The sequence below is a fragment of the Carlito syrichta genome, unplaced genomic scaffold (genome assembly GCF_000164805.1).
Source record: "Carlito syrichta isolate Samal-C Ts95f unplaced genomic scaffold, Tarsius_syrichta-2.0.1 Scaffold169141, whole genome shotgun sequence".
In the NCBI taxonomy this organism is placed as follows: Eukaryota; Metazoa; Chordata; class Mammalia; order Primates; family Tarsiidae; genus Carlito; species Carlito syrichta.
In genome coordinates this window covers 42862-55747 of record NW_007113237.1, presented here as the reverse complement: position 1 = coordinate 55747, position 12886 = coordinate 42862, and the positions used below count along the sequence as shown (strand labels likewise).

The 12886-nt window shown below is 44.3% G+C and overlaps 1 protein-coding gene across 1 annotated transcript in view; it reads left to right on the top strand.

The window, feature by feature from the left end:
• LOC103252630 (probable phospholipid-transporting ATPase IIB) overlaps positions 1-12886 on the top strand; it is a 57681-nt gene that overhangs the window by 18718 nt on the left and 26077 nt on the right. The window contains exons 2-6 of the mRNA XM_008051221.1: positions 335-427; positions 5330-5413; positions 5797-5967; positions 9874-9972; positions 11651-11740. Coding sequence (XP_008049412.1) covers positions 365-427; positions 5330-5413; positions 5797-5967; positions 9874-9972; positions 11651-11740 — 507 coding nt within the window. The 5' untranslated portion in view covers positions 335-364. The remainder of the gene's footprint in view (positions 1-334; positions 428-5329; positions 5414-5796; positions 5968-9873; positions 9973-11650; positions 11741-12886) is intronic.

Here is a 12886-nt window from a genome sequence, read left to right as displayed (position 1 = left end):
AGTTTTTTTAGTATATACCAAATATGTATCTTAGAAGCTGATTAAACGATGAAGTGTTCCATCAAGCTATGAAAATTTAAAAGAATTAATGCAGTCCAACAGACTTTATTTCAGAAGCCTCAGCCGGGCATCTCCTAGTGGTGCAGTGGTGTTCTCAGTCCTTGGTTGCACTGGCAGTGAAGATGGGCTGCAACCTTGGGATAGGAAAGTAGGAAAGCTTGCCACAGGGAGACCACCACTGAGAGTGATTTTTCTGAGTGTTCACTGTCAGACTGATCTGGTTGGATGAACAGTGCAGCCTGAACGTACCTGTGCTGGTTTTCATTCTGTGCAGGATGAGTCCACAGCAGAAATCAACTTCTACATGAAAGGCGCGGACATGGCCATGTCTTCTATTGTGCAGTACAACGACTGGCTGGAGGAGGAGGTGAGTGTTCCATGCTTAGCACTGCACACAGTGTTTTCACAGAATTTTACTGGACAGATGATAGAAAAATGGTGTCCTTTCCACAGCTTGTAGACACAGTACCATTGGAATAAATTGAGCTGTCAGAATTTCAGACCCAGCACTGATAGGAACCAGATAGGTTGCCAAATACAGTATCATTTTCCCACTCGTTATTTTATATGCTTATGGTTCTTCTCAATTTCATAGGCATCCTATTTAATTTCAAGTAGTTTAATTTCTGTATCAGTAACTGCTATTTTTGTTTTGTGGATGAGTATATGTAGACATATACAAATAAGTACTTAAAAATAATATTTTATTTATAATTAGAATTTTAATCAGTGCTAATTTGTACATAAGAGTCACTTAGCAAGAGAAAATATAGTAGAATATAAGTAATCTTATTTTTCTTCAAGTTCTCCCTAAACAGATTTGATTTATAGTTAGCCTCCTGGGGTATATTATGTATTGCTAAGTTTATGTGTTAATCAGTGGTTGGATTTCAGAGTCGAACTAGGACTGTTGTCCTTGTGAGCAAGGCCTTCTGCTGTGTGCATACTACTGTTGTACTCACATTCTGCCCTCCTACCCTCGACCTCAACAAGGATCTGTCGGCTGGACAACCACACTCCCATGGCCACCATACTCTGGCAATATGAGTCAATATCTCCTTCAGGGCACTTTGATTTAATCAGGGACATGAATAAATTAAACTCCCTGAAGACCTAGTAAAATGCCATAAAAATTACTTTTGGTCATAATGACGTGCAATTAATTATAAAATACTTGTTTAATTTATTTAGCTTTATGAGGTCAAATCAATACATGTCTTGCAACAGACAGATAATGTCAGATTGTTTTTCACAAAGATAACTTTATTAAAAATCCTGTGTATATTTCTCAACACTGGATTTTCTTTCTATGGATAAGACTTTTGACCTTTGCCCAATGTCTTTGTTCTAATACTATTTCAGTCTGAAAACCTTTCATGTAAGAAAGGAATGAAACCTCAGGTTCTCCAAGTTTATGGTGAATTACTCTGTTTCAAGCAAGCTTCCTAGAATTGGATTCCTGGCGTGAATCGTACTCTCTAAATTTTTTTTTAAAATGCTTTTCACTGAGCCTATAAGAAAGGACCAGTTTTTGAAAACTTAAAATATAAAAATATGTAAATCTGAACAGACTTAAAATAATGTGGGTGGTAGAGGTATTGAGATGATTGACTCCTTCCCTCTAGACACAAACTTAAAGTAGGCCCTAGATGGAGTATCACAGAGGACAAGTACAGTGACCTCTGAACAATATGGGGGCTGGGGACGCCAACGACCCCTCCGCAGTCAAAAATGTGTATATAACTTTTGGCTCCCCCAAAATTTAACTACTGATAGCCTCCTGCTGACTGGAAGCATTACAATAACACAGAGTCGATTAATACATATTTTGTATGTTATGTGTATTATACGCTGTATTCTTACAAGGGAGTAAGCTAGAGAAAAGAAAATGTTGGTAAGAAAATTGTAAGAGAAAATCTCTTTACTATTCATTAAGTGGAAGTGGATCATCATAAAGGTCTTCATCCTCCTGGTCTTCACATTGAATAACTGAGGAAGAGGAGGAAGAGGAGAAGGAGGAGCTAGTCTGCTGCCTCAGAGTGGCCAAGGCAGAGAAAGTAGAGGAGGTGGGATGAGCAGGGGCAGGAAGGGTGGGCACACTCAATATATGTTTTATTGAAAAATATCTGGGTATAAGTGGTCCCACACAGTTGAAATCTGTTTTTTGAAGGGTCATTATAATTAAAATTGGAAAACACAGAGCATATAAGAGGATCACAGCCTTGCTTTTGTAATTCACAGTGATTGTCACCTCCATTGTTTCTGGTAACCCTTGACCCTAGAGGCTGTGGGTTTGCAGGGAGGGGCTGGACACCAGGCCTTCCTTCAGCTCTTCCCTCTCCCCGCAAACCCCACATTCAGCAGGACGCATCAGATCCAACCTGCTGGTGAAGAAGAGAAAAGGCATTTCAAAAAGTATCAGTGATAGAATAATTTTTATTTGCCTGTAGTTTAGCCTTTCCTTGTCAGATGTAGTAAACAGGCTTCATCAGAATTGAATGTCTCACATAGAGAACCTGAGGAGATGGAAGGAGATGGCAGGTATCTGTGTGTGAATGTGGGTGCTGCAGTGTACCTATCTGTATGGCATGTTGTTTACCGGTGCCTTCCCAAAGCAGTTCAGGGTCAGGCACCAAATCTCTGCTGCTGCCAGCGGGACTGGCTTCCCTGTGCTCCCATCTGGGTGGTCAGAGCCTTCACTAGGAATGTCGTCACCTTTCTGATTCTCAGAGTCAGTAGTGATGTTGCATAACTAGATTTACTAGTATTCTGATTTAATTAAACAAAGTAACTAATTATCATGTTAGGATGTATTTGCTTAAGTGCATGTCGTTTTGGATCCGTTTTTCTCTAGCTGTAATGTAGAATCCTCAGCTCCTTGGAGTTTGCTTTAGTTACCTTGAAAAGGCTCTCTCTTCCCTGTGTGGCATGGTCACAGGGCAAGTTTACATGCAGCACTGCTTTTGCTGGGTTCATCACAGGGCTCATAGGTAGAGCTGGGAGTGGCTACCTTGGCTGCGAAAGGTTCTAGGAATTTCAGGAAGACATGATTACCACTTATTGCTCTGTATTATCAATCACAAATGCCCCAAGCAGGCGAAACATCCCAGAGACAGGAGCTTTATAAATGTTATTTGAAAGCGTTCTTCAAAATTCAGAGTTTGAGAGTCAACAGGGAAGAGACTTGGACAGCTTGTCTTTCAGGACCATGAGGGCATAGATGAACCTTGTCCATAGGGGAGAGTCACCCTAAAATGTTGTAAGTAGATTATCTCTTGTGAATAGAACCTGTTAGTTTCAAAGTTGATAGTCCAGACAATGGTAGATTAGTGTTCATTGTATCATTTTTTAAAAGGTATTTTGTATGGAACACATTATTCTCTGAAGACCAACTTTACTTTTTGTTTTTTTGAGTTGGAGTCTCACTCTGTCGCCCAGACTGGAGTGCAGTGGCGGCTCCCGGCCACTGCAGCCTCAACCTGCTAGACTCCGGCGATCGTTCCGCCTCAGCCTTCCAAGTAGCTGGAACTACAGGCGTGCGCTACCATGCCCTGCTAATTTTTTGATTTACTGTAGAGATGAGGTCTCGCCAAGTTGCCCAGGTGGGTCTCGAACTCGCGGGCTCAGGCAATCCACTCACCTCAGCCTCCCAAAGTGCGGAATTACAGTGAAGTGCCAACTTTAAAGCATAGACGTGCCTCTTAACACTTACTAATAAACTGAGAGCTGTGTGTGTGTCCCGATGGAGGAGGACCCCGGATCCTCAACACAGCAGAGGAGTGATACCCTTGGTCCATTCCCTGAGAAGTGTTTCCTGGCAGGGCCTGTGCCCTCCCCTGTTGTTGTGGAGCCCAGTACTTTGTTTACCATGAGCAGTTCCCTGCTTCTCAACCGTACTCCTGGACTCAGCACCTTGGGGCTGGACTATGTAGCTCACAACTGTGTCAAGGACATGCCCAACCCCAGAAGACCTATTGTGCCCTTCCCACCTCCATCCCCATGTGCCTCAGTCACCACTCCCTTTTTGGCTGTCACTGCCTTGTGCCAGCTTGTGTGCCAGTTGGAGAGTGGGTTGTGTCGGCAAGACCATTCCTTACTGTTCAAGACGATGCCCACATGGCAGGAAAGCATGCTCACACATTTTACAGTCCCAAGCAGCTGCACCAAGTGGATTTGCTGTTTGCCTGTCACATCATAGCAGCTGGGGTGCCTCTTTTTGCATGAGGGAATGGCACAGACAGGGCCAGGGCCCAGGATTGGCTGCTGTGGCTTTGCCAGATACCTCCTCCTGGCTGTGTGGAAGGCCAGGTGTGGGACGCTGGGTGCAGTTATCAAGATGTGATCACACCTTCTAAATTTTTAAGCCCTGGCTGGCTTCCCATGACCAGTATGGTGGCCTCCTCTGTGTATGGACATCACAGTGTACTTTCCTTGGGACAGGCAGTACTCCAGGAGGGTGATGCGGGTTGTTGGGAAGAGCAGCTTATGTATGAGGTGCTGTGACTTCCTGCACACAGGTTGCATTGGCATCACCACAGCTTTGGTGGGAACCTGTTCATTACCTTTCCCCTTCACAGGGGATGCAGACATTACTGTTTAGATGCCTTCTGTGACTGTGAGTGGCTCTGACACCTGTGCACATGCCTGGTGTGTGTTTCCATTCTAGTCTTGTCATGTTAGTCTTGTCCTTCTCCACCTTGGAGACCTTGGCCATCAGGCAGGCCCATGCAGCTTTGGGGTCTGGCCTCATCCTGCCAGCCTCAGCCCTCACCCCTGCCCCGTGGTTTTTTTCTCCCATCCTGTCACATGAACTGCATTCATCCACATGATCAGCTGACTAGCAAGGCTGGTTACATGCAAGTCAAATCCAGAACCCCAGAATTAATATGCATGAACTGGGTTAGCCCCATAGCACCCCTCTTGGGAGCTCTTGCTGCTAGTTTGGAAACTGAGGCATAGAAAAATTAGGTAGTTGGCCCAGATGCACAGAGGCAGTCTGGCTGAAAGTCTTCAGCCGTGACCACATGGTTCTGAGTCCTGGTCTCCTTCCTGTACTACCGGTGTGCCTCTCCAGCCTCTCTCTCCATCCTGTGCCCACCCTGCACTCCTGAGCTGATATTTCCTGCTCTCAGACACATACGCTGTGGTCGGTAGGACCGGGGACAGGGCCTCTGTGGTCACACAGAGATGGTACTGGCTCATGTCATCAGGCTGCTGCGCCTGGGCAAAGGGCCTCCGTGGGACCTGTGACTCCATCTCTTCTTTTCAGTGTGGAAACATGGCACGTGAAGGACTGCGGACACTCGTGGTGGCAAAGAGGGCACTAACAGAAGAGCAGTACCTGGACTTCGAGGTGAGCCACTTCCATCTCCCATGGTCCCCAGCATTCCCACCCTGGGCAGGCTCTTGGTTTCCCTCTGAAATAAGTTCAGCCTGTGTTCTATGAAGTTGTGAGGCCAGAAGCACAAATTCAGCGGCAAGGGCAGCTTTCTTCTGGCAGAGGTGGGAGCAACCCCTCTCCGTGTTTCTCAACCTGCTCCACCAACAAACCATTTCCTTAAGGTTGTGAGTGTTCATGGGCTTTACACGTCCTTGATGACACAGTCCAACCAAGCTGAGGACACATGGGATAGGTATACATGCACACACAGGGTGTCCCTCACTGTCATCAGAGCCGATGGTATACATTCTGCACCTGCACACACATGCATACAAGCTTGTCCCTCTCTGTCCTAGAGCCGTTACAGTCAAGCCAAGCTAAGCATCCATGACAGGGCACTGAAGGTGGCTGCCGTGGTAGAGAGCCTGGAGCGAGAGATGGAGCTGCTGTGTCTCACAGGTGTGGAGGATCGACTGCAGGCTGATGTGCGGCCCACACTGGAGACACTCCGCAATGCCGGCATTAAGGTACCACACATCCCCATGGCCGTGCCGTGTTCTTATGTACCTGTGCTCTGTGGCATGTTGCTCTGCAACATTCCTGGGATCTCAGGCATTGGGGCCGCACAGCAGATTCTGTCTTTACTGGGTTGTCTGAGGCCAGCTGCTGCACATGTCTCCATGCTACCTCTACCCTCTCGTGGCCACTCAGTCTTTCAGAAGCATTTCTCAACAATGGATTTTCTTTCCATGGATAAGTCTTTTGACCCTTGCCCGTTGTCTTTGTTCTAATATTATTTCAGTCTGAAAGCCTTTCACGTAATAAAGGAATGAAACCTCAGGTTCTCTGACCTGAGTTTATGGTGAGTTACTCTGTTTCAAGCAAGCATCCTAGAATTGGATTCTTGGCTAGAAACATGCTCTCTAAATTGCTCTCTAAATGTTTTTTTTGAAAAATGCTTTTCACTGAGCCTATAACAGAAAGGACCAGTTTTTGAAAACCTAAAATGTAAGAATACAAAGCTGTGAACCTTACCCTCCCGATGTGCAGTCCCACTGCGTACCATGGCCCAGGGATGGATGCACACCCCTGCAAGACACATGGACTCTTCCATGGGGCCCATTCAGCCCTGCTCTCTGTTCGTTCCCTCTGCTTGTCATATTCTCATGCCACGCAGGTCTGAGCTTCCTGACCTCGTGTAGAGCTGGCCCCCTCCCTGCAACAACTGGCTTTCCACAGCCCCATCTCCCCACCCCTGTGCATGTAGGGTGATGCATGTGTGTGGGAGCAGGGACACGTAGAGTCCAGTCCTCACGGGAGCATTGGGCCACATTCTTCAGTGAACTGTGCCACATTCAGGATTGTTGCGTGCTGACAGAACCAAATGCTGGAGTGAGGGTGTCTAGTTCACCTGTTTATTCCATTTATGTTTTGAAGAAGTGACACATTCATAGTGTGATAGACTCAGAAAGCACAAGACACAGGGCAGAATCTCTTGTCACTCTCCTGCCCGCCCTGGGGCTTGCCTGCACCACTGCAGAGACACCCAATGTGCCAGAGCTCTCCAGAAGCACCTTCCACTCTCAGGCTCCTGGAAGGCGTGTACGGTCCTTCCCAGTGCTTGTCCATGGAGAGGATGCCCCATCTCCAGGGCTACCGTTCCCTCTCTCCTGCCTGTTGCCCCGGGTGGCCCTGTCTCATCAGCTGCTTGCCCTGAGATTGGTGGCTGGAACATGGTATCTGTGAGGTTGAGTGTGGGTGCCTCTCACAGTGGCAAGGGAAGAGTCTCCATCATGCTAGAGTTTCCTGGTGGCTTTTCCCTGGACATTGTGCGATGGGCTCCTTACCCACCCACTGCCTGCCTTTCTCCTACTGATGGGTCCTCCTGTGCACAGCATACATTAGCACTTCATGCTGTAGGTTCATGCTTCAGAAGGCTGCTTTCTTATCCCATGTGCTCACTGAAGCTGAAAGTTCAATGACAGAGTGGTCAGGGACATTTATTTTAGTAACTGCCTCAAAAACATGGGACTGTACTTTTGAGAATGAAAAAGTGTAACTTAGTTTTGAAAGAAGAACTTCAGGATAGCTAGACAAGACTGAGGGAAGGTGTCAGAACGCAGAGCTAGGCCTGACTTCCCATTAGACACCCATTCCACAAGTTTTGTGATATAGACAGAAAGCAGATGTCTATTTTTCTTGCTCTTCAGGAATCTGGATGCATGAAGAGATTTGAAGGTATGAATGTTAGTTCAAGATAGCAGTAGATAGTATGGCGTTAGAGTATATCTGGTTTCAGAGTAATTGTTTAGATAGGTATTCAGAATTACAAGAGAGCAGTTCAGACTCAGAATGTTTAAGTTACCTAAACCTGATGTATTAGACAGCCAAACGATCAGATGAAGAAATGTGATTAATTGGCAGCAGATGAGCTGACCATAGTGGCATGCACTTGTACTCCCAGGAACTTGGGATGCTGAGGTGGGATGATTCCTTGAGGAGTTTGAGCGAGCCTGGAAACCCAAGAGAATCTGCCAAAAACCTCCTGGCACTGATAAAGGACTTTGGCAAAGTCTCAGGGTATAAAATAAATGTACAAAAGAGACCAGCCTGGGCAGCATACCAGGACCCTACAACCAATCAATCAATCAATAAGAAACAGATGACCTGTTCATTTTATTGTAATATTTAATAAATTTCAAGTCAGTGTATTTCTTGCTAGACTATCAAAATACTAAAGTAGTAAATATCCCCTGTACAAAAATTGGGGGATATGAATTATTTACTAAACAGTGTGGCTCTCTTGAGTTCTACTCTTTCTTTACATTTGCTGTAAGGATCAGATCCCTCCTGTCTCTTTACATACTGTAACACCCGATGTCAGACATTCCTTTGAAACGTGGGGATGCTGTTTCAACCCACTCTCCCTGGTCTCCTGGACTGCACTCGTGTTGCTACAGTGCTGGCTCCAGTAAAGTGAATGTTAATGTGTACAATGAATAAAAAGCACCTATCTGCAGACATGGAGATGGGTCACAGGTAGATTACTCCTAAGCAAATAATCAGTAGACCATGTAAATTTTTTTCTGTTTCAAAAAACACATATTTCTGAAAATTCTGATAATAAAATATGACTGGAAGTTTTTTTCTGTTGTATAAAATACCCTGTTATATATAAAATGTCCTGATATCTTACTCTTTTTGTGGCCTAGGGGCATATGCATACATAATCTGTGTGAGCTTGCAGCTTGTTGAATGTGAAAGTGCTATTGTTTAACATGTTTTATTTGATATAAACAACTTCCAGCTGTTTACCCATCTGAACCTCAGTTTCCACCTGAAAAACTAGCAAGCTCCAATGAGGTTCTTAAGGATCCTCCTATCCCAGCAAACCCTGCCTGTGTGCTGCCTGGACGAGCCAGTGTACTTGGCACAGAGGGCCGTGTAGATGTTGCCTCTGACACATACACTGCCCTCGTTAGACACCTGTTGGACTTGCCAAATCACTTTGCTCTCACTTGTTTTAACTAAGTAAGTCCAGATGCATTTTTATTGTGGTCAAATATATATAACATAAAGTTTACCATTTTAGCCATTTTTTTAAGTGTTCATGGCATTAAGTATATTCACATAGCCATGCGACCATCACCATCATCTCTCTCCAGAACTTTATCCTCTTCTCAAATTGAAGCTCTGTCCCCACTAAACCCTGACTCCCCATGCCTGTCCCCAGGTCCTGGCACCCACCATCTGCTTTTTGTCTCTATGAATATGACGACTCTGGGGGGCCTTATGTAGGTGGAATCACATAGGATGTGTCCTTTTGTGACTTAATTTGTTTCACTCAGCAGAATGTCCTCAAGGTTGAACCACATGGTGGCAGGTGGCAGGGTTTCCTTCCTTGTTAAGGCTGAATAGTACTCCATTGTGTATATAACCACATTTTGCTTATCCATTTATCTGTTGATGGACACCAGTGTTGCCTCCACCTTTTGACTGTTGTGAATAATGCTGTTATGGAAATGGGCATGCCAGTATCTGTCTAAGAACACACACTTTGGCCAGGCACAGTGGCTCATGCCTGTAATCCCATCACTTTGGGAGGCAAAGGCAAGAGCATTGCCTGAGCCCAGAGGTTCGACCAGCCTGGGCAATGTAGCAAGACCTCATCTCTATAATAAATTAAAATTTTGCCTAGGCATGGTGGTGCACGCCTGTAGTTCCAGCTACTTGGAGGGCTGAAGTGTAAGAATTACCTAAGCCCAAAGACCAGCAGGTCAAGGCTGCAGTGGCTGTGAGTGTGTCACTGCACTCCAACCTGGGCGACAGTGACTGACTCAGAAAAAAAAAAAAAGAAAGAAAAGAATAGACACTTTCAGGAGAGGGCAGTGTAATTGTATTGTGGAAGCTTACTGGTGTAAATTGCTTCATAGATATGGATGCTCACAGGAGATAAGCTCGAGACAGCCACTTGCATTGCCAAAAGTTCACATTTGGTGTCGAGAACACAGGATGTCCATATTTTCAGACCTGTGAGTATATACCTACATACACTTTGAGTCTGTAAATGTTTATCTCACAACTAAGCCTATCTTTGTGAGAATGTATGTGCAGTTTTGTATTAGTTACTAAATATCTTTCAAAAAGGAATTTTGTAATTGTTTCTTACTGTATAAAAACATGCTAACAATAGATATTTTTAGTCACATACATTAAATGTGATCAACAGCTACTTTCTGATAATGAACAGTCCCTAAACTCATAAGTATTCTTCTGTTGTACTATTAGTATTTATTATAATTTATTTTAAAATAGACACACAGCAGTCATTTCCTATTCAATGTGTAACATTTTTACATTGATTAAAAAGTTGTATTTTTCTATTAGTTATACACATTATGTGTGGTCCAGAAGCTGTTTTTGTGAAACAAGCTCTAAATACAAAATAGAAATGTGTTCTTAATCTGCCACCATTGTCAGAGTAAATGCTCTTTCTTAATTAGCTCAAAGAAAATTAATAGAAATGATCTAAGGTTATGTGTTTACTGTATTTATTAGTTATGACTAAATTTAATTCAAACAAAAATATAAAAACTTCTTAGGTCTTGATTGATGGTGGGTGAACAGACATTATATGTTCTAAATGAAGCACTTGCACCTACAGAAATAGTTATTTGAATATAATTTACATGTAAATGTAGTTTGTTTTGAAGCATCAGAATCACAAATTAGGCCCTGCAGACTACTATTTGCAATTAAATTATTAATGTTTCTGATAAAACTTCAGATCAATTTTTGTTGACTTTTCAGTGTTATAGAACCACAAATTAAATTTTTCACAATAAAACCTACCTATTTAAAGATGAATCTGAGATTGTTAATTTGAACTACATGAAGCTTTTAATTTATTTCAGTCCTATTAATATATCGTTTCTTTTATGCCCCATAAAATCACCACTGAAAGAGTGTCAAAAATTCAGTACATTGGTTTCTGAAATGTTTTTGTTCTAAAATTAATTATTTTACTCGTTCAGATTTTTTAAATCCTTCAAACACTAAACAAAATCCAGTGGAATTAGTCAAAACCCATGGTAGAAATAACACAAACAATTTTTAAGTGTTTTGCATCATTTGACATATTATGAAAAGAACTATGTTTAAATGAAACCCCAGTTTGCGGTTACTCTCTCTCATCTGGTTAGTGGTGACAGGCACTCACCTTCCTTGGGCTCTGCATCCTGCTGTACTGAGCCATTGTTCTCCAGGGCTATATGCTCACGAACTCAGGAGTCAAGATCTAGGAGTTCAGTCCATGCGCACCAGCCCACCTGCCTGTTGCTCTGTTACATAACCAGCTTATTTTGTAAACCATGAGAAAATTCTTACACATTATTGTTACATCTTAGGGGAGTATATTTATAAAATCCAGTTACCCTAAAACTCATGAAAGTGTAATACTTTAATTACACTCGATACTGTAAGTTTCTTGCTTTCAGTTGCCACAGTTCAAAACGATTTGTGTTCAGTGTAGACACAGTCAGCACCTCAAGGGAAGTTTCAAAGGACCATGTCGGAGGTCTAAATACGTCAAGCACCTATTGTTTCAGACATCTCTAACACCACTTACTGTGATTCGGTAGTAACATCCTATTTGTCTCTGCCTCTGTTTAGATGGCATTATACCTTGGGATGCTTTTTTCCCCTGAATAGGTGACCAGTCGAGGAGAGGCCCATTTGGAGCTGAATGCATTTAGAAGAAAGCATGATTGTGCACTGGTCATATCTGGGGACTCTCTGGAGGTAAGGCTGGTCCCCGCCTGAATGTGTCTATCTGTATGTCTCTCTAAGGTAAGGCTGGTTCCTACCCAAGTGCATGTCATTTGCCTGTGTGAGTTAAGGCTGGTCCCCACCTGAGTGTGTGTTGTCTGTCTGTCTATCTGTCTAAGTCTGGTCCCCGCCTGAGCACATGTCATCTATCTTTGTGAGGTAAGGCTGGCCCCCGCCTGAGTGTGTGTCATCTCTCTTTCTAAGGTAAGGCTGGTCCCTGCCTGAGCACATGTCATCTGTCTATCTGAAGTAAGGCTAACCCCCATCTGAGCGCTTGTCATCTGTCTGTCTGTCTGTTTATGAGGTAAGGCTGGCCCCCACCTGAGTATGTGTCATCTCTCTTTCCCTCTGAGGTAAGGCTGGTCCCTGCCTGAGCCTGTGTCATCTGTCTGACATAAGGCTGGTCCCCGTCTGAGTGCGTGACGTCTGTCTGTGTGAGGCAAGACTGGTCCCTGCCTGAGCACGTGTCATCTGTCTGTGTGAGATAAGACTGGTCCCCTCCTGAGCACATGTCATCTGTCTGTGTGAAGTAAGGCTGGTCCCCACCTGAGCACATGTCATCTGTCTGTGTGGGGTAAGTCTGGTCCCCGCCTGAGCACATGTCGTCTGTCTGTGTAAGGTAAGGCTGGTCCCCACCTGAGCACATGTTGTCTTGTCTGTGTGAGAGAAGGCTGTTTCCCAACTGAGCATGTCTGTCTGGCCCTGTGCTCGTCGTTCATAGCTCCACTTACTGAATTCTTGACTTTGCTGCCCATGATTCTTGATCTAAGTTTATTCAAACCAATGTTCCCAAACATGTGTCCAGACACAAGAGAGCTGTCTGATGGAGAGAAAGGGGCTTTCTGTCATTCAATGAATGAGTGATAATTGTACCTAGGGTCTTGCTTTTGGAGATTCCTAGTGCCCTAAGAGTGTGTCATGAGCCTGAGAAGTCCCTTAAGAGACCCTGGTAGAGATAGCCCTGGAGCATGGCCAGAGCTTGCCCAGGCCTTGGTTCTGGCTGTGGGAGGTTCCTCCCCAAGTCTCATCTCTGGTGGAGTGGGAATGCTCCTCATTAACCTCATAGGTCTGGCCCCAAGCTGAGATAGCTAGATTGGCAGATGCTTCTGTCTCCGTCTC